The sequence below is a fragment of the Ascaphus truei genome, chromosome 3, assembly GCF_040206685.1.
Source record: "Ascaphus truei isolate aAscTru1 chromosome 3, aAscTru1.hap1, whole genome shotgun sequence".
In the NCBI taxonomy this organism is placed as follows: Eukaryota; Metazoa; Chordata; class Amphibia; order Anura; family Ascaphidae; genus Ascaphus; species Ascaphus truei.
The window spans coordinates 107,335,038-107,354,998 of NC_134485.1; the positions used below are offsets into that span (position 1 = coordinate 107,335,038).

The 19,961-nt window shown below is 42.1% G+C and overlaps 1 protein-coding gene across 2 annotated transcripts in view; it reads left to right on the forward strand.

Moving 5' to 3' along the window:
- SMG6 (SMG6 nonsense mediated mRNA decay factor) overlaps positions 1-19,961 on the forward strand; it is a 149,685-nt gene that overhangs the window by 119,552 nt on the left and 10,172 nt on the right. For both annotated transcript variants that reach the window (XM_075589290.1, XM_075589289.1), the window contains exons 14-16: positions 10,955-11,131; positions 16,556-16,702; positions 19,237-19,384. In XM_075589290.1, the coding sequence (XP_075445405.1) occupies positions 10,955-11,131; positions 16,556-16,702; positions 19,237-19,384 (472 nt within the window). The remainder of the gene's footprint in view (positions 1-10,954; positions 11,132-16,555; positions 16,703-19,236; positions 19,385-19,961) is intronic.

Genomic DNA, 19,961 nt, shown 5'->3' on the forward strand with positions numbered 1-19,961 from the left:
TTGGCTCCCTTACAGTGATTCAATTCCCCTTAAATACATTTGTGCATATTTATATTTACTGTCCTTAATAAATTACTGGAAGGGATGGGTTGGGGGGGAAACAGAACCAAAAAAAAAATCACACAGGCAGCCATGTTATATTTAATTCCCAGAAAATGTTGCATCATCAGCCATGGTTGCGTTTTGCAGCCATGATTTCTTGTGAAAGCTGAGAGGGAGAGAGGAAATAAGCAGATGTGGTTCTGTTGATGCCATGATTACTGTTAAAGTCTACTTTCGAAACCAATAAATGTGTTTTGCGAGAGCAATGGCATCTTTACCAGCACAGCCTTTAAAAGCAGCAGACGTTTAACAGACACCAAAAAGCACATGTGGCTTACACCATACCCGCAGGTAGTGCTCTGGCACTGCATTAGCTCTGATCTGTCCCATGGTAGGAGGTGCCTGATCTGTACCGCATGTACAGGCACAGTTTCCATGAGACCTGCAGTGACATTACTTTGAGAAATTCTTAATATGCATAAATAATAACCACATTACTCGCATGCCCCAGTCGCAGTTCACAAGGTCATGTTGTTTGCATATCATTCACATGTGGTTGGCATCTGTTTCTCGGTGTGCAGTTTCAAGTGTTATTTTCCTGTGCCCGACACAGCGTTTGAACCTTTATCTTCTACCAATTCTGTATTTGGTTTGTGAGCAGCCAATAAAATACATGTTGCATAACTTGCCAGTATGCAAGGTGCCATGAGTTAGGTGGGGGGGACCCATTTTATTTATTATTGCCTGTATGGGAAGCAGAGGGTAACCCCGAGCTGGACCTCATTACTTTCAGCTCTGGGGACCCCCTTGTTCCCTAGATGGATACCTGTAAACCAGTGCCCGTCCCATCCAGGGGAAACAAAATGGCGGTGTCTCTCGCTTTACCCAAGCCAATAGGAAGCTGCAACGTATCCGTTGCGGCCTTGTATTGGCAGTCGTGATGAAGATTTAAGTTTGCGGGAGTGCCAGAGCTAGCGTTACAGGTGTGCATCTCGGGAACCAGGGGAGCTGAAACTCAGTTAAGCTCTGTGACTTCCTGCTTTGCACCCATGTAAAATTTAAATAAAACACTGATCATTGTAACTTGGGAATTGCTGCTGCTTTCCCCCCCCCCGCCCCTGATATATATGATGCACGTGCGATTTTATCAATTTTTTTGCAGTTCAACTTTCAGCCTAAATTTTGCACAGTTACGAAACAAATTTTACGCTCTGAAACACTTGTCTGAAAAGCTTGTGACCGTTTTTCTTTTTTTTCTCTTTGAAACTGCGGTTTTAACACCTATTCTATCGACTTTATACACTGAGATTGAGACAGAACAGCCATGGGAAACCTCATTTTAAACAGGGCAATGCACTCGTTGTAGAAAATGTATTAGTAAAATAAAGTAACAGTTGCTATTATTTTTATAATCATAATTAAAGGAGCATTACTACTTTTCCACCCTTTTTTTAAAATTATTATTATTTTTATATGTAAAGCATGTGACAATGTATAGTTTTACATTCTTACCTAATCGTTTGGTACTCCTGTTATAAATCTGTAATAATCCTGAATGTTTGCCTAATATAATGGCTGCATCAGTTAGTGTAACAACAACTACAATGTATCCTTATATTACAAAGGTAACATTATCTGTTACAGTTTGCAGCTCAAACTGCTGGAACAAATGATCACAAACAGGAAAGTGTTTGGGAGGTGGGTTAAAACCTGCTATAGAAATCAAAGGATGCTTTAAAACTAATTAAAATGGCATTAAGAGATTAATAAAAACAAAGACCCCCCTCCCCACCCAAATAAAAAAAAAACAGCCACCATTATCTAATACTACAGAACTGGTTTATTTAAAAAAATAAAATAAAAAAAACATACAAGGTTTCACATGTTTTGCTGCTTTAAATTAAACCAATTTATTGCTCAGAAAATGCAAACAACTCTTAACTGCTACATATGGACAGGCAAGAATCACCGTAAACCGCATAAAACATTGTAGCTTCAAGGACCCCACACAAATGTTTTTGTTCCAATGAGATCGGTTTAGAATAAAGATCAACGGAAATGGGAGTTTAGTGGTGTGTGTGTATACCGATATATACACACGTGTGTGTGTGTGTGTGTGTACAGATATATACGCACACAGGTGTGTGTGTGTGTGTGTGTGTGTGTGTGTGTGTGTGTGTGTGTGTGTGTGTGTGTGTGTGTGTGTGTGTTTAAGACCTGCTTTGGGCGATGTCGCCACAGCAGCTGCGGGGCCCCAGGTTATGGGGAGTAATAATTTGAAATAAAAAATAACCGATAAATTTACCCTGATGATCCGCCCCATGTATCAAGTTCCTCACATCATCTGGGCCCTCCAGCACTGTGTATTGCGAGTCTGTAGCAAGCCAGATCCTGGCACAGACATCGAGTGATTACCACTTGAAATTCTACAACACTGCATTTGTGCTTATTTCCATTTTGGGGGTAATTTGTTACATGCACTTAGTTCTTAACATTTTAAATAAGTTCTGGTGAGTAAAAGTTTGACAAATACGTTCCAATGTACTGTATACAGCACACAAAAAATGCTTGTTGGAACTTTACTTTGCGGGTTGTCATTACCCAGAATCCCTACCTACAGTGGAAGCCCTGTATAGTGAGACGATGGGGAAAGATGGAGTTAAAGATCTGTCAGACGTGTGAATGTGGTCACTCACAAGTGGTATTTTCGTTTGCTGTAAATAATAATTAGTATTCCAAAGAAAAGTCTTCCATTTAACATGTTTGCCTCAGAATTGAAATCTTCAATTTGCTGGTTGCATAAAACCATACGGTTTTATGACCATCCTTGACTGAGTACCCCAGAGAAAAATGGGGGACTTATGTATTACTGATGTTGTAAAGGGATGCAAATTATAGAACTACTGCAAGAACTACTACAGAGGCTAAATTCCAATGTTTTGTTCAGATGGACAGTAGTTATAGCATAAATGGATAGATGGACAGTTGTTAATGTGTAAGTAAGGAGCATAAATCATGCATTGTCGCATCTAGCTTCAAAGGGGTTAATTTGTGCTATTGTAATTTTCCACTCAGTTAAGAGCCATTAAGGAAAGCTGTATAGATTATAAGAATGATTAACTTCATTTCATGGTCCCAAGGCTCAACAAAGTATCCGGCTGCTCCTCCTTCTCTTACCGTGCACCCCAAACTGGAACAGTATACCGGAGACTCTCACAGCCGCCACCAGTCTACGTTCTTTCAAAACTAAAGCTGTCTCACATTTTAATCGGGTCTGTAACTGGCACATACGCCTATAATAAATATATATATATATATATATATATATATATATATATTACTGTATGTTCATTTGCATGTCTTAGACAGGTCTGCAACCCTGTCTTTCCCCATTATCGCCCAGCATACAGCGATTCCACTGCAGCAAGGGATTCTGGGAAATGACATGCAAATGAGCACTCAGTGCCACCTTTTGTCTCAAGCTCGTATTACACAAGCAAATCCTCAAGCCAATGCATGCTGTTTTAAACACAGCTTTTAGACAGAGGCTGGGATGAGATGCAAAACTGCTGAACATACAGTAATATTTACAGTTGCTTTATGCTTTACTGTGGAGGGTTTTTGTCGGGTTTTTGTCGCTTTTTTTACCCACCATAACTATATATATATATATATAGTTAAGTTATGGTGAGTAAAAAAAAGTGACAAAAACCCTCCACAGCAAAGCAAATATGCAAATGTAAATACAACTGTATGCTCATCTGCATGTCTTAGGCAGGTCTGCAACCCCGCCTTTCCCCATTATCACCCAGCACACAGCACTTCCACTGCAGCAAGGGATTCTGGGAAATAACATGCAAATGAGCACACAGTGCCCCTTTTTGCTTCAAAAACTATTTTTAACATGGTTCCCTATAGGCCTGGCTGTGCTCAAAGCTGTGACCATGCAGCAAGCTTAAGCCTATAGGGAACCATGTTAAAAATGGTTTTTGAAGCAAAAAGTGGCACTGAGTGCTCATTTGCATGTCATTTCCCAGAATCCCTTGCTGCAGTGTAAGTGCTGTATGCTGGGTGATAATGGGGAAAGGCGGGGTTGCAGACCTGCCTAAGACATGCAGATGAGCATACAGTTGTATTTACATATATATATATATATATATATATATATATATATATATAACAAAAAAGTGTGGCGCCAAAAAATAATGTAACTGTGATATAAGTAAATAATTATAACTATAATTATTAAATAAAAAGTTGTGTAGAGTGAAAAATGTTTAAAATTGTTAATATATCTCTTAAACTAATGTGACCTTAGTGCATTCTATTAAAACACAACCAATAAAAATTGTCATAACAGTGCATATAACGTGCTAAAAAAAAAGGAAAAGAAAGACAGAAAAATCAATAAAAAAACTCCAACCAGTCCTTCAATAATTAGTCCATAATGGTGAGGTTTCTGATGTTGATGAAAGGGGTCTTTAGGCTGCTCTCACACGGGGTAAACCAACTCCACAGATATCTACAGACAGAAAAAGAGAGAGAGCGCACGCCCCATAGCATAATACTGCATAATCTCTTCATGGGTTTCTGGGAGGAGAGATTTGTGTGGCAAAATCCACAACTTGGAGCGGGCCTCGTGTACTATGGCCGTTTCATAGATGATATGATTTTTATATGGGACGGAGAGGAGGCAGAACTACAGGATATTCTTAAATCATTTGATGAAAACCCTTTAGGATTAAAATTCACATTTAATGTAGATGCCACTTCTATAGTTTTTTTGGATTTATTACTCACATTTGATGATAATTTAGATATTATTACAGCTACACATTTTAAAGAAGTCTCAGTCAACAACTATGTACATGCGTCCAGCAACCATCACAAACAGTGGCTACACAATATTCCTCTAGGACAGTTTCACCGAATCAGGAGAAACTGTTCAAGAGATATTGATTTTGTTCAGCAGTCAGGAGAACTCAGTTTAAAATTTAAACAGAAGGGTTATGATAACCAACTAATTAATGAGTCCTTTAAGAAAGTCAGCTCCATGGATAGATCAACTATGTTAAAAACATCCAAAAATAGACAGGTCACTCCTCGTCTGAGTTATAACTCACCAGTGATTAGAGACGAAACTGTTACATCTAGTGTAAGGTTTATTACTACCTACAATCAGTCTCATAAAGCAATTAAAAAAATTATGAGCAATCACTGGGGAGTTCTCAGATGTGATCCACATTTGAAAGGCATTCTTTCGGATCGTGCATCAATTGTCTACAGGAAGGCCAGAAACATGAAGAATATTATAGCTCCATCTAAATTAAAAACAGCAAATAACTCTGATAAAATAACTTCAAAAGGCCCCCTAGGAAATCATAAATGTGGACGAGGCAGGTGTATCACCTGTAGGCACTTGAAAGCCCGGTCCGAATTCAGCTCCTCCAGCAGAGATATTATCTATCAGGTCAGAAACCACATCAATTGTCTCAGTTCATTCGTAGTATACTGCATCCAGTGTGGTTGCGGTTTACGCTATGTGGGGCGCACCACCAGATCCCTCTGCACTCGTTTCCTAGAGCACAGAAGGAGTGTCATTAAGGGATTAAACACAAATAGTATTTCCCGACACTATAAAATTACACACAACCAGGACCCAAAATGTATGTCTATCATGGGCCTGGAATTCATCTCTCCCTGTGCTCTGGGGGGCGATCGATACAAGATCTTGTGCAGACAGGAGACTTATTGGATCCACCAGTTGGGGACTCTCACCCCTGGTGGACTCAATGAGTGTCTGGATGCTAGTACACTGGTTTGATCTCCTGACCTCTTGGACTCTCCTCGCTCTCCTCAAAGGAACCTATGATTGGTTCTAGCCTGCGGTCCTCTTTTTTCCACACTCCTCAATGGTTCACTTTCCCTCCCTCCCTTCCCATCCCAGTGTTCCCCTCCCCTTAGCCTTCCCTCCTGTCCCTAATTCCCATCCATTTCACATCTTCCATACCCACACAAAATACCCCCCATCTTATCCCTACCCATCCCATCTCCACCTCCTATAATATTTGGAGAGGTATTTATCATTATTTTCCCCCATTTTTCATTTTATTTTTATTTATATTTATTATTTTCATTTTAGTTTTTTCTATCCAATATATATACTAATATCCTTTATTTAGAAATTTCCTTCATTGTAGGAGTTGTTATACACATAACATAAGTTTAGTATATAATCATCATAATCCAATACCTTGCCCTTCCTCTCTTCATCTCTCTATTAACCCACTGTATTAGTACAGGGATATGATTGTGACTATCAAGGTCACTCTTTTCTTGTTTCTGTGGAAATAAGTTAATCCAATTTCTATATCTTATAGTATTTGAGGCATAAAATGTAATAAATTGAATACCAAGGAACATATATAATCTGTATGTATTTTCAATATACAGAGATATTGAAAGGATATACAGATACAATCTATTAACCCAAAAGGAAATTACTAACTTCTCAATATACATCCTTTTTTTTCTCTGCATACATTCATGCCTTATATAGACTATGGGTCTTAAATCCTTTTCCATGTATATATGGATATAGAATTGGAATTTATGGGTAATGTTGTTCCATTTATTATTAAGATCTGTTAGATCTGAATTTAATATTTTAATTAATGTAATTTTGCTTTTATATGTTGATCATGTTGTGCAATGTATGGTATAGTAATCCACACTTATGGAGAGTGTGAAAATTAATTTCGCACACATCTTGTGAAATATTTATCCTGTGGATTTTCCTATTGGGAAATCATCAAATACAGTTTGAGAATAATGTTTGAAATTATACATTGCAGGACAATGATTGATGATTCTATATGGTGTCAAAATGTTTGAATTTTATTGTTAGTGTTAAAAATAATGTTATGAGATCCTTCCTGTTCCCATATTATTGTATATTATTGTGTTTCAATCGTACATATGTATCTACTTTATGTTCATTCCTTAAGTGTATTAGTCCCTATCAGCCCTTAGAAAACTAGTCCTCAATGTGATTAGCATCTATGTTTATGTATTAGCCCCATTTAATGCCAATCAGGTTTTATCAATCACCCGATTACGGGTTGCCTGGCAACGGACTGGCTAAGGGCAGGACTTGATTCCATTCAACATCAGCCCTTTGAGAAAGTTACCGGTCAGGTGACGAAACGCGTTAGGGTACTGAGAGCGCGATTACGTCATCACGCCGCCGCCGCGCACGCGCAGCAGCCTACACCAAGCGCGGGAATACTATCGGCGGCCATTGAAAGTGAGAGCTGGATTTTGGACTATATACAGACAAGCGAACGGAGCCTTAAAACATCGGGTCCCTGGTGATCGTGTCTGGTAGCCCTGAGGGAGTCCACGGAGACGTGTTCCAGTATCCAGAACCGGATGGTGGTGATATATTCACAAACTGCCTTTTAACTATTTGCATCCTGTGAGTGCGATTCCTACCCCCCCACCCCCCATCCCCTTCCCTTGTTTTAATAAATTTTATGCAGTATTATGCTATGGGGCGTGCGCTCTCTCTCTTTTTCTGTCTATATATATATATATATATATATATAGACATATGGTGACCAGGGGATCCTGATAGCCAAAAGAAGACAGCACACTGCAATGTTGATATCAAAAAAAGTGTATTACGTGACACAGGGCCGCCAACGTTTCGGGGTTCCCAACGGGACCTTCCTCAGGGCAGTGCACTTTTTTTGATATCAACATTGCAGTGTGCTGTCTTCTTTTGGCTATCAGGATCCCCTGGTCACCATATGTCTACATACTATCTATAGGACAAGCATCTGCCTCCTACATCAAAACGTGAGTGCTAATCTCCATACCTGACTATATATATATATATATATATATATATATATATATATATATATATATATATATATATTTATTTATTTATTTATTTATTTATTTATTTATTTATTATAGGCGTATGTGCCAGTTACAGACCAGATTAAAATGTGTTATTAATTATCTCTTACTGTGCATGCAATGTCTTGTATATAATGTATAACCCTGCTTAATGTAACTATGTATTTGTAACCATGTATTTGTCATCATAACTCTGTGCCCAGGACATACTTGAAAACGAGAGGTAACTCAATGTATTACTGCCTGGCAAAACATTAAATAGAGCTTTTCTTCCAATAGGACTCAAACAGCCTAGATTGCAGATTGTCTTATTTATTGTATTTCTACCTGGGTAAGACGTTTGGGCATTAGTTTGAAAACTACAGCACTAAGCGAACGCTAAGATATTAGACAAACACAACTGATAAGAGGTGTTTGATGGTTGAGCACTTGCACTTCGATCCAATTCCCTTGTATGCTGGCAAGTGCTCTCACACAGTCTTGTTGTTCACACGTGGTTGTTTCTGCCCGTGCTAGGTCTCTGCGTGTCTGTTCACGGTGTCCTTCAGCAAGGGGCTCTGTGCGTGTGTAGAATCAGACTTGCTGCGGACTGCCCCCTCCTCCAGTTTAACTCCAGGCAGTCATTTGGCAGGGCACCTATTTCCTGCCAGAAATGCTTAGAGGAGAGGGAGGGGAGGGGTGAGGAGAGGGAGGGGAGGGGTGAGGAGGGAGGGGAGGGGTGAGGAGGGCGGGTTGTCCGTGGCAGCAAACAGGTTGACTCTGTGGGTTTTCTTCACACGTGTTTTGTATTACACAGCCGAGAGTCTAAATTCTGAAAAGGAAAGTCCAGCTACTCAGAGCTGAACTAGGTTGCAAGCAGAGGTCATGCAGAGGTCAAATTGCTGACACAGCAACAAGGCATATCAATGTAGATCTTAAGAGGAAACTCGTAGCTTTGCGGCTGGCACATTTCCTTTTTGATAGCTCGCGGCTGCCAGCGCCAAGCTGGTCTTGGCAACTTCATCCTCCCTACCTGCCCACCTTTTTGTGTTCTCTTGTAACTGAAGTATCAAACGGGCAAGGATATGCAGGGGCAATGCTGTGCAGGAGTAGCACTGCTGTAGGGCAGTGGTTCCCAACTAGAGTCCTCAAGGACAGCCAACCGGTCAGGATTTAAGGATATCCCTGCTTCAGCACACGTGCTTCAGTCAAAATAACTTGAGCCACTGACTGACCCACCTTTGTTGAAGAAGGCATATCTTGAAAACCTGATCTGTTGGGTGTGCTTGAGGACTGCAGTTGGGGTACCACTGCTGTAGGTGTCAAGTTGTGATTGGAATTGGTCATAGGATGTATTATGACATTGTCGTGCATGCTTGAAGCCGTTTAGTGTTTGAATTCTAAGTTGCAGCATTTATGTGTTAATCGGCGGGTGGCGGTTGGGTCTCATTACTAGAATGGGCATCATTATTGTGGTGTAGCAGTAGTGTTGTGATGGCGGTGTAAGTAGTAGAATAAATCGGGAATGATATAAGCAGGGGATCAAGGTGTTGTGACATTTTGGGGGGTGGGGTGGGGAAGAGTAGAGTCCTTACGGGAACAGGGAGTATATGACAGATGTGGTGCCAGTGTTATGGTGTGGTGAGATACTATAATAGTGAGTGGTTATGGAACAGCTAATATGCAGTTATGGAGATTCTGTAATAGAATTGTGGGGTAATATCGAGTTGTGTTGCTGTGTTAGGGATGGTCATTAGAGAGGGGCGAATCTGTTGACATTTTGATTCGCTGTTTTTTTATTATCTTTTTTTCTTTTATTTTTGTCTGTAAACAAAAGTTTGCCTTGCGAACTTGCTCATTTCCATCTACAAGTGAACGTTCTCCTTGCAAACTTTTGGTAATTTTCACATTTTCGAGTATTCAAATGTAAGGGAAAAAAAACTTAATGTTTCTTTTCCAACGCTAATGAATTTGCGAACATTAAAAATTTTTGTGGCGAACTCTAATTGTGATAAAGTTTGCCCATCTTTTAATTGTCCATTACCAGACTAAAAAGTGAAATTTTGACAGGATTCTTGTGTAGTGTCAGCATTGAATGTTGGGTAGAGATTAATTGTGGAATGGTAGGAGATTGTTACATCAGAAAATTGAGGTGCACTTGGTATCTATATGTGGACCTGTGTTTATATTGACTGGGGTGCTACATTACAGGTTTATATCCTGGTAACAAAACTTTGTGTGTCTGTGTTGTTTTTTTTGGGGGGGGGCACTTATTCTTTAGATGCTTTTGTCACACACACTCCCCCTCCCCCCCCCTATTTAACTAGTAATCATATACAAGCAGAAAGCAAAAGCGGGAACATGGCAAATTAACTGTAGACGCATCTAAATAATTTGGTTACCAAAGAAACATTGGAGCATTAAATTGAAAATATTTATTTGTCTGGGGTTTTTTTTAGACGCCAACTGCCGTTACTTAACCCATTTAACATGTCACTGCCCACTGTTCCGGTACTGCCCCTGTGTTTGTGTTGAGTAGGATCTGCCATAATTGTCACAAGCATATGTGCCCCCCCCGCTGTTTTATAGTCTCTTGACGTAGTGGGCGGGAGTTTCTGCTTGAGGAAACACTTGATTGACGTGATTTATTTTTCAGGGTCCCTGCTAAAATTAAATGTAGGCTTATTTTAACCAAAAAGTAGAATGTTTGGTTTATGGGGGATTACATGTGTTTAAGGAAGACACTGTACATTGTTAACTGGTTTACAAAAAAAATTCTGTCGGCTAAATGAGTCTACTTTCAACTTTTTTTGTTTTAATTAACAGTAGGCCCTACAAGGCCACACACAATATTATGGGCCTGTTTCTTCACACGGGTTCATCTAACTGTGAATATTCTGAAGGATTCAGAGGGTTAACCAAACACTTCGTTCTTTTCTTCTGTCTCTGCTCACTGTTTTTCTTGCTCATTATCTCTCATCTCTCCTCTCTCCTTCTCCCCCGTTAGATTATTGCTGCGGATTGTAAGCGGGTCACAGTCCTGAAATATTTCCTGGAAGCATTGTGCGGACAAGAAGAGCCTCTGCTGGCATTCAAGGGTGGAAAATATGTGTCAGTGGCACCCGTCCCAGACGCCATAGGAAAGGAAGCAGGAAGCCCAGAGGGAAACCAACTGGAAGATCAGGTACTGGTTCAAGTGGGAGAGAATGGGGTTTACCCTCTGTGCCAGGGGCAACTGATACAAGGAACCCAAATAAACCATTGTTGGCTTTTTATATTACAATAGGATGTTAAGCCAAGGTGCTCCAGCTTCAAAATCGCGCCCTGTTCCCTTAGTCGCCTAAACCTTCCCACCTCAGCCTCTAGATCAGCGGTGTGCAAACTGGGGGGGTGTGGCATTTACAAAGGCCCCGCGCTGAGAGCGTGAGGCCTCTGTAAACTTAATTACCGGGCTCTGGTCACGCGTCTGACAACGCGGTGTCAAATGACGCCCGTTGCCATGGAGACGTGACGGCAAATCACCCTGCAGCGTCATTTGAAGCATCAGTAGACACGAGGGGGGGCACGACCGAGGAGGGAGCAGGTAGGGGGGGCGCAGGCGCGGTTAGTTTGCGCACAGCTGCTCTAGATCAATGGTTTTCAACCTTCTCTTTTTTTTTTTTTTGTTAAGGAACCCTATCATTTATGTTGTTCTGGGGAACCCCAACCCTTTCTTATAGCATGTCTAATATCAGATGCATTGTAAGGAACCCCAACCCTCTCTAATAGCGTGTCTGAGATCTGATGTATTGTAAGGAACCCCAACCCTCTCTAATAGCACGTCTGATATCAGATGTATTGTAAGGTATTCTGTACCAAAGGGCTCTGTCCTGGGACCTCTTCTCTTTTCTCTGTACACACTCTCTCTAGGTGACCTAATAACATCTTTTGGGTTTAAATATCACCTCTATGCTGACGACACACAAATATACTTTTCAACACCCGACCTTACACCTGCTGTACAAACCAAAGTTTCTGAATGTCTCTCTGCTATATCATCCTGGATGGCCCTCCGCCGCCTTAAAATCAACATGGCTAAAACAGAGCTCCTCATACTTCCTCCCAAACCTGGCCCTACTACCTCCTTCCACATTGCTGTTGGAACTACGATCATTTACCCAGTAGCCCAAGCACGCTGCCTAGGAGTCACACTCGACTCCTCTCTCACATTCGCCCCTCACATTCAAAACATTTCTAAAACTTGTCGCTTTTTCCTCCGCAATATAACAAAGATACGCCCTTTCCTCTGTTGCTCGACTGCTAAAACGCTGACTCAGGCCCTCATTCTCTCCCGTCTTGATTACTGTAACCTCCTGCTGTCCGGCCTTCCTGCCTCTCACCTGTCTCACCTACAATCTATCCTAAACGCTGCTGCCAGAATCACTCTACTCTTTCCTAGATCTGTCTCAGCATCTCCCCTCCTGAAATCCCTCTCCTGGCTTCCAATCAAATCCCGCATCTCACACTCCATTCTTCTCCTCACTTTTAAAGCTTTACACTCTTCTGCCCCTCCTTACATCTCAGCCCTAATTTCTTGTTATGCACCATCCAGACTCTTGCGTTCTTCTCAAGGATGTCTTCTTTCTACCCCCTTTGTATCTAAAGCCCTCTCCCGCCTTAAACCTTTTTCACTGACTGCCCCACACCTCTGGAATGCCCTTCCCCTCAGTACCCGACTAGCACCCTCTCTATCCACCTTTAAGATCCACCTTAAGACACACTTGCTTAAAGAAGCATATGAATAGCACTGTGGATATTCTGAACACAGGATACATAAAGATTGGCCCCCTGCAGACACACTTACCAGAACTCCCTCCTACTGTCTCTGTACGTTCTCCCTACCTACCAATTAGACTGTAAGCTCCTCGGGGCAGGGACTCCTCTTCCTTAATGTTACTTTTATGTCTAAAGCACTTATTCCCATGATCTGTTATTTATATTATCTGTTATTTATTTGATTACCATATGTATTACTACTGTGAAGCGCTATGTATATTAATGGCGCTATATAAATAAAGACATACAATACAATACAATACTTGGTACAATTTTCAAATGGTCTGTAAATTGGGGAGAATGCCTGAGGAACCGAATGGTGCCTAGGAACCCCGGTTGAAAAACACTGCTCTGGGTGGACCATCTCACACTATGCAGAGTGCCTATTCTTTCTGGAGTCTCCATGATGACTTTTGTTTCCTTCAACGTCCCTGTCTCTACCCCATCCATCATCTGCTGCTATTTTCATTACAGTAAAAACCAAAGTATTGCAGCTGAGACTTCGGGGAACGAGGGAAGAAAGAGGAGGGGTGTAGAGTTCAGAATGGGGATAAAGTTTGTGGGCGTAGATCTTGGTGCAGCTCACAGGGTGAAATGCTGCCTCTTTGACACGTACAGGAAGAGCTGACAGCACCCAACCCACTACTACCCCCCCCCCCCCCATCCCCCTCCACTGAACCCAATCTGTCCCTCACATCCTGATCTGATTAGGGAGTTTACAAGTGGTGCTTTTCCCCCCCCACCTCCCTTGTGCTTGTCCCTGTCTACCGATGTATGTGTATACTCAGGAGCAGCCACAATACATCAGCTTGTACATGTTCTATCTGGACATCACATTACATCATGTTCATGCTGCTGTGTATATGTCTCAGCCCTGCTTTTGAAACCTCCTAGTCATTCCTGTGTTGTCTCTTGTGCTAGAACCCATGAGTACTATAACGTTCTCAAGCCTTCCCAGCAACGTGGCATGTGCCCGGCAGTTTGACTCATTCAGTGATGGAGATGCTTCCAATGTATTTTTGGCTCCTCCAACGCTAGAGGATTCAATAATTAACCCGTTCACTGCTGGCTGTGTTGATTTTATTAGAATTTGCAGAATTTCTGGTTTCTTTTCAAATCGGTTATTGCATATATTTCTCAGCTATGATCCCATCCGTACAGTACTAATACAATTAGCACTTTATGTGTGGGAACTAATTTTCTCACGTTTAGATCAGAGCTTATTAGCAGACACATTGAACTTGTGACCTTGTGCTGACACTGCGGGGCGGCCCCTCCCCCTTTCACTCTCACACATAGTCGTTAATGCCTTTAGTCATTTGGCAACTGAGCAGTTCCCCTTTGGTTAGCAGGCGGGGCCCGGGCACCCAGCATCTTACAAAAGCTGAACATCCAATCTAAGTACCCTTTTGACTAGCACTTGACCTCTTACTGCTTAACCAGGAGCCACATTCCACTCCTGATCTGAACGGACTCCTACCGCACTTGAGCTGAAACATACCTCTTTCCAACCTCTGCTGGAGATGGGCTGCCCTGAGACAAGGAAGTGAGAATGGACACTGTGTGAGCCGTCTGCCTTCCTCCTTCCCAGGATAAACTTGGGGAGGGCAATAGTTGATGGACAGCCCATGGAGCATTTTAGAGACCTTTGTATCCGCAGCCGTCGGTGATGAAACACCTCCATGGTTGTACTTCACTATGGTTTCACAAGTTTAGATAAATAAGGTCTACTGATACAGTCCTGTATCACAATTGGCTGATATACGGTCTTATGCCTGGTTTAGTTCTCTATATACCACATTTGCAAACCAATCCGAGCCATAGCCGAAGAAAATAAGGAATACTTTACCTGTCTCTAGACAGGCATATTTTTGTTTTAAAATTTAGGGTGATATAGGTCCAGCAACTTTTTTTTTTCCTTGAGTGTTGAAATAGTTTTCTTGGGATCAACAAGAAACTCCGTATAGTGATTGTGAAATGATGGGGCTGAAATGTTAACTGGGAGTGAATAAAAGATTTTTCTACGACCTGTCTTTAAAGCAGCAGTCCAAGCTGCCATTTTATTCATTTTTCCCTTTAATATGTGCATCAATACAATCCACACAATGATAAGTAATTAGCTAAATTGCTGATCAATCGGCGAAGATTCAGCTCGGGGGTTCACTAAATGGCTGCAGAGGAGTATTGACTCAGTATCTGTGAATTTGTAAATGGTTGCTATAGAAACAAAAAAAAGCTTGTTACATTATAATACATAAAAAATATAATTCAGAGTTGTTTAAAAAAATGCTACAAGTATTTTATCATAGTACAGAACTGATTTATTTAAAAAAACACATGTAGGATATTGCTAGGTCTGCAGCTTTAATGGAGCAATGTTGATTTGCAGTTTAGATATACATTATCTGTGCTTATGGTTCTGGCACCCTTTTCCCTACAAAAAAACTAGTGTTGTGTTGCAGCTCCCTGTTGTACTTTTGTTAGGGTGGTGGTTTATCCACTTCCTTTGTGGCACCTGCCTCGACCTTTCAGACTCAGTCAAAAAGTGCCTGTTACGTGCTTGACAGACAAAGGAGATCAAAATAATGTCACCATTATCATTTTTGGTTCATGATTTGCTTGATAGAAGCATCCAGAGAGAACATACTTTACTATCACAGTGTATCTGTAGATTGTATCTATACGTTCCTAATGAAGTGGACATTTCCTCGCAATTACATCATCTGTGTAAAACTTCAACGGTGAGCATTGCATGTAGGTCCACTCTGCAATTAGGAAGATAATACATGCACTTACTATTTAGGCTGGAAGTATAAATATTTATTATGACGTACAAATATTTGAGTCCCTTTGCTAGAATTTCTATGAAGGATCAGTTGTGATATATGCACATGTGCAAGTCCTGGCAGGTAATGGCCACGGGAATAGGTTTTCAGACTTCACTCTGGCTTTTGCAGATTCTGTTTTATGGAGCGGGGGGGGGGGGGGGAGAGGGTTCCTTCATCTGTCAACCAAATCTGCCTGTGCCATGTTAGGCGTGTAATATAGTACGTGCACGTGCACTACCATGCGTGCGTCAATTATAATTGGCTGTGTTAGCCAGACGTTTCTATACTTGGGACGCGCGCACGCACGGCCGTGAACAGTGGCGCGGCAGACGAGGGAAATTACAATAAAATTGTCATTGCCATGATTGGCCAAAATTGCCATGCCGCGAACCAATCACAGTGCAGCCTAACGCTGTCAGTTACGCCCCCTAACCGCGCGCTTCACAGCTTGCACCCTAACTAAACGCGCACACCACATGCATGCGCAACGCCGGGCATGCGCCTGCGTGCGCACCAGCGCCTACTATATAACAAGCCTAAGAGAGCAGCGGGATCATACAATGAATACAGTGCTGTGTGAGTAGCTTTGTATTTGTAGGGTGGGTCAACATTGGTAGCTATGTCTCTAGTGGGAATAGGTTGTATTTTGTGTCTGTCGATATCTGAACACTGTGTTGATCACAGTTTCAGTAATAGGGGTTGGTTATGTGCAGTGGGTGAGGAACACGTTTGGGGTTGGGTGCAGCAGGGGAATAGTTTTGTCTTTATGCCGAGTGAACTTATTGGCGTCCTTGCTTTGCAAGTAGCTTGGAACAGTGGAAATATGGCAGTTGTTACAGAAAGTAAATCTTTCCGGTAAAATTGACCTGTAAATCTCTTGCAGGTGATGCACACAGTAGATCTCTTGTCTGCTTATAAAAATAACTCTATTTTGTACATATTTTTTTTTTATATATATAAATAAGAATAATGAAGTCGTGATTGAAGAGTGGTTAGAAGATTCAGACGCTGAAGGCAGCGGGACAGAGCACGATATCCGGGAGCTCCGTGCCAAGAAACAAGTTCTATCGAAGAAGGTCGAGGAGCAGAAACGTCGCCAGGAGAAGATTCAGGTAAAGTCTTACACTGCAACCTGTGGTAATGGAAGACAAGACATAGACCGAGCACCTCCCAGGTGATTTTTGTTCTGAGATTACTCTGTGACTGGGTTTTAGAGTCTGGCCTGTCGGTAACAGCAAAGAGGTCATTGAGATGCCTTCTCTTTCATTTAGAAGGTCAGTTGCACCTTTTTGCGTTGGTCAATTATAGGATTCCTGTGAGGAACTTGCAACTGAGCTCTTCAGACTTCAAGGAATACATTATCACAACCGTTCAATACCACTAACCTAAACATACTAGCTATCAGGAGATAATTACATATACAGATTAGGGTTTTGTTTTATTTTTATTTATCTTATTTTTTATCTTTCTTTATCTTATCTTACTTATATTAATTTGTTGGTCAAGAGGTTTTCTCTTCGGATTTAAACTAATTGTTTCCAGAGATATAAAGGAAAACAATACATAAAAATAGGCTTAGAAATACTCCGACCCAAAGAAAATAAAGATGATTTTTTTGCCGGAAACAAAAAAAAAGTAGAAACTGACTCTAAGGATGATTACATCATTACATTTACACGCTGTTAAACATCTTATTTTTTATTTATTTTTTTGCTCGCTTTGTGAAACTGCCCCTTCAAACTCTCACCCATAAATATTGTTGGATTTATAATCCTGCCTTTCTGGATACAAATCCAGCACTGGTAAGTTTAAAACCAGGACTGGAGCAAACTATTCTGGCACGGAGAAGTAGTATCAGGTACTCCAGTGCTCTTAATAAGCAATGAAGTGTTTATTAGAACAGGATCGACATGTCGGTCCAACCTTGGACCTTTGTCAAAACCATTCTGCACTTTTTGCGTTGGTCGGCGAGTAACAGTGCCTCTAATTTAAGAATAAGAGATTATCTTGGGACAGAAACAAGACGCTCTTATTGGCTATTTTGCTGATTGATACGGTGTTACAAGTACTCTGAGAAAAGGGTTTAGCCTGTGTGTGAGGAACTTTGACGCCTCTTTTATTGCAGAGGTATTTTTAAAGCTTTGTTGAGCATCAGAAAGATGGCCACGTGGTGTCCTCTTCCCTCTTACCTTGCGGTCCAGATGAGATTCTAAGTAAAAAGATATTGTTTGTTCTCCATCAACCTGCCCCCACCACTCCCGGTGCCGAGGGCCCTTCACTTCCATAATTCTTCATTTTGTAGCCTTGACTCTCTGCCAAACACATCTGTCTCACCATCTGCATGAACCCTGCAGTTTGTGCCGAGCGGCTTGTAATACAGCTCCGGTGAAAGCCCTTCTGGGATGCAGTGCACATGTGTACCCTCTAGCCATTGGCTTCCTGCCCACTGCCAGTCCGAACAATCACCTCTCATATACCAAACTGTACTGGGAGGGAATGGGATCAGACTCAACAATCATAGTACCTCCCCCACCAACACCCTTAAGAACTGCCCCTGGTCTGGGTAATGCTCCTTTTCTGGGAGATGGTCAGGTAATGACTTGGTGCAGTGGATCTTCCCCGGCTAATATCCTCCACTCCAGGTGGCGGGCCCAGTAATGCGGTACACCATGATTCTGCCTCTTGATGGCACAAAGACAGTGATGACGTTCCCAAGGCCACATGAAACTGTTTACAAATTGTTTACAATACTTAAGGGCTGTCTTCTTTAGTGCAATCCTCCGGTATGTGTTTATAAGAGGCACTAATGCACAGCTGTCCTTTAACAGGGCATAGGGAGACGGCCGCACAGGATACTGTACCCTTATGAACCTGTGAAGTAGGATGTCCTGGGCTATTTATAACACAATACCCTGCTGAAGCAGAAATGCCATAGACTTTCCGACTGCCTCGCTACCCTTCCACTGCTGTGCTTCCTTTTTACCACCCGCTGCCTGCGCTCTGTTCTCTCTGCTCCTCCTCTCTATCCCCGGCTCCCCGTTCTTGGCTCGGGATGATGTGACCTCGCTGTGGGTCTGTGCATCCTGCAGGGGAGACGTGCAGACAGTCACAGCCTTTACAGAGCCGCCCCAAGGCACAGCGCTCTGCTTCTCACCGTAAAGGGTTTAAATGGAATACACTCGTCCCCCTAATTTTAGATATTGTGGGAGTCACTTGAAGGTTGCTGTGCAACCCGCAGCCAAACACAGATGTCCGCTGCAAAATTGGGTCAAAAATATGCTGCAATGTCCTGCGATCGCAGACCATTTTTCACCATGTTGTGTTGAACAATTTTTGGCACCGTTTAGTAGCAGAGAAGGTGATTAATTCTGTCACGGTGTTAAGCCCAAGGGGCAATTTTATGTTAATTTACTAGATAAAATGTAATCTCTTTACCTTTTATTAAACTTCAATTCCCACTTACAATCCAAGACCCTGCCACATACTTTTGTTTTCACTCTAGCTGTGCACCACTCTGTTTGTAGCTGTATTGCTACATTAAAGTCAATAGCAGTCCTGTATAAGTAAATGCGGAGACTTAGACCAATGTGATTTTGGAATGGATTGAGGCTGGAAAGGATGGTAATGCTCTCCACCCTTGTCTCAGGCTGTCTTGGACGGCAAGACGCGAGTGCTGGAACTGGAAATCCGGCCCCTGTTCCTTGTGCCGGACACCAACGGGTTCATCAACCACCTTCCTGGCCTGGAGCTACTGCTGTCCTACCAGATATACATCCTGGTCATCCCTCTCATAGGTAAGCGGGGAGACAGTGTGCAGACTAATGACCAGTGTCGATGGGTTCATAGACAGATGCCCTGCAAGCCTCCTGCAGGGAGGGCCACGTACTGCAGTTCAATCGTAAGAAAGGGCTTAACCCAGTGGTTCCCAAACTTTTTCGGTTCAAGGCTCCCCAAGGCGATCAGGATTTTCCCGCGGCGCCCAAAGTAAAAACAAAGTTGTATATACATACCTAACAGTTGCAGTGCGCAGTTGGTGTCTCTCTCAGGCACACACTCTCTCAGACACACTCTCTCTGACACGCACTCTCTCACTCTTTGACACGCACTCTCACTCTTTGACACGCACTCTCTCACTCTCTCAGACACACACTCTCTCACTCTCTCAGACACTCACTCTCTCAGACACACTCTCTCTCTCTGACACACACTCTCACTCTCTCTGACACACACTCTCTCACTCTGACACACACACTCTCTGACACACACACTCTCTCACTCTCTGACACACACTCTCACTCTCTCTGACACACACTCTCTCAGACACACACTCTCTCAGACACACACACACTCTCTCACTCTCTCAGACACACA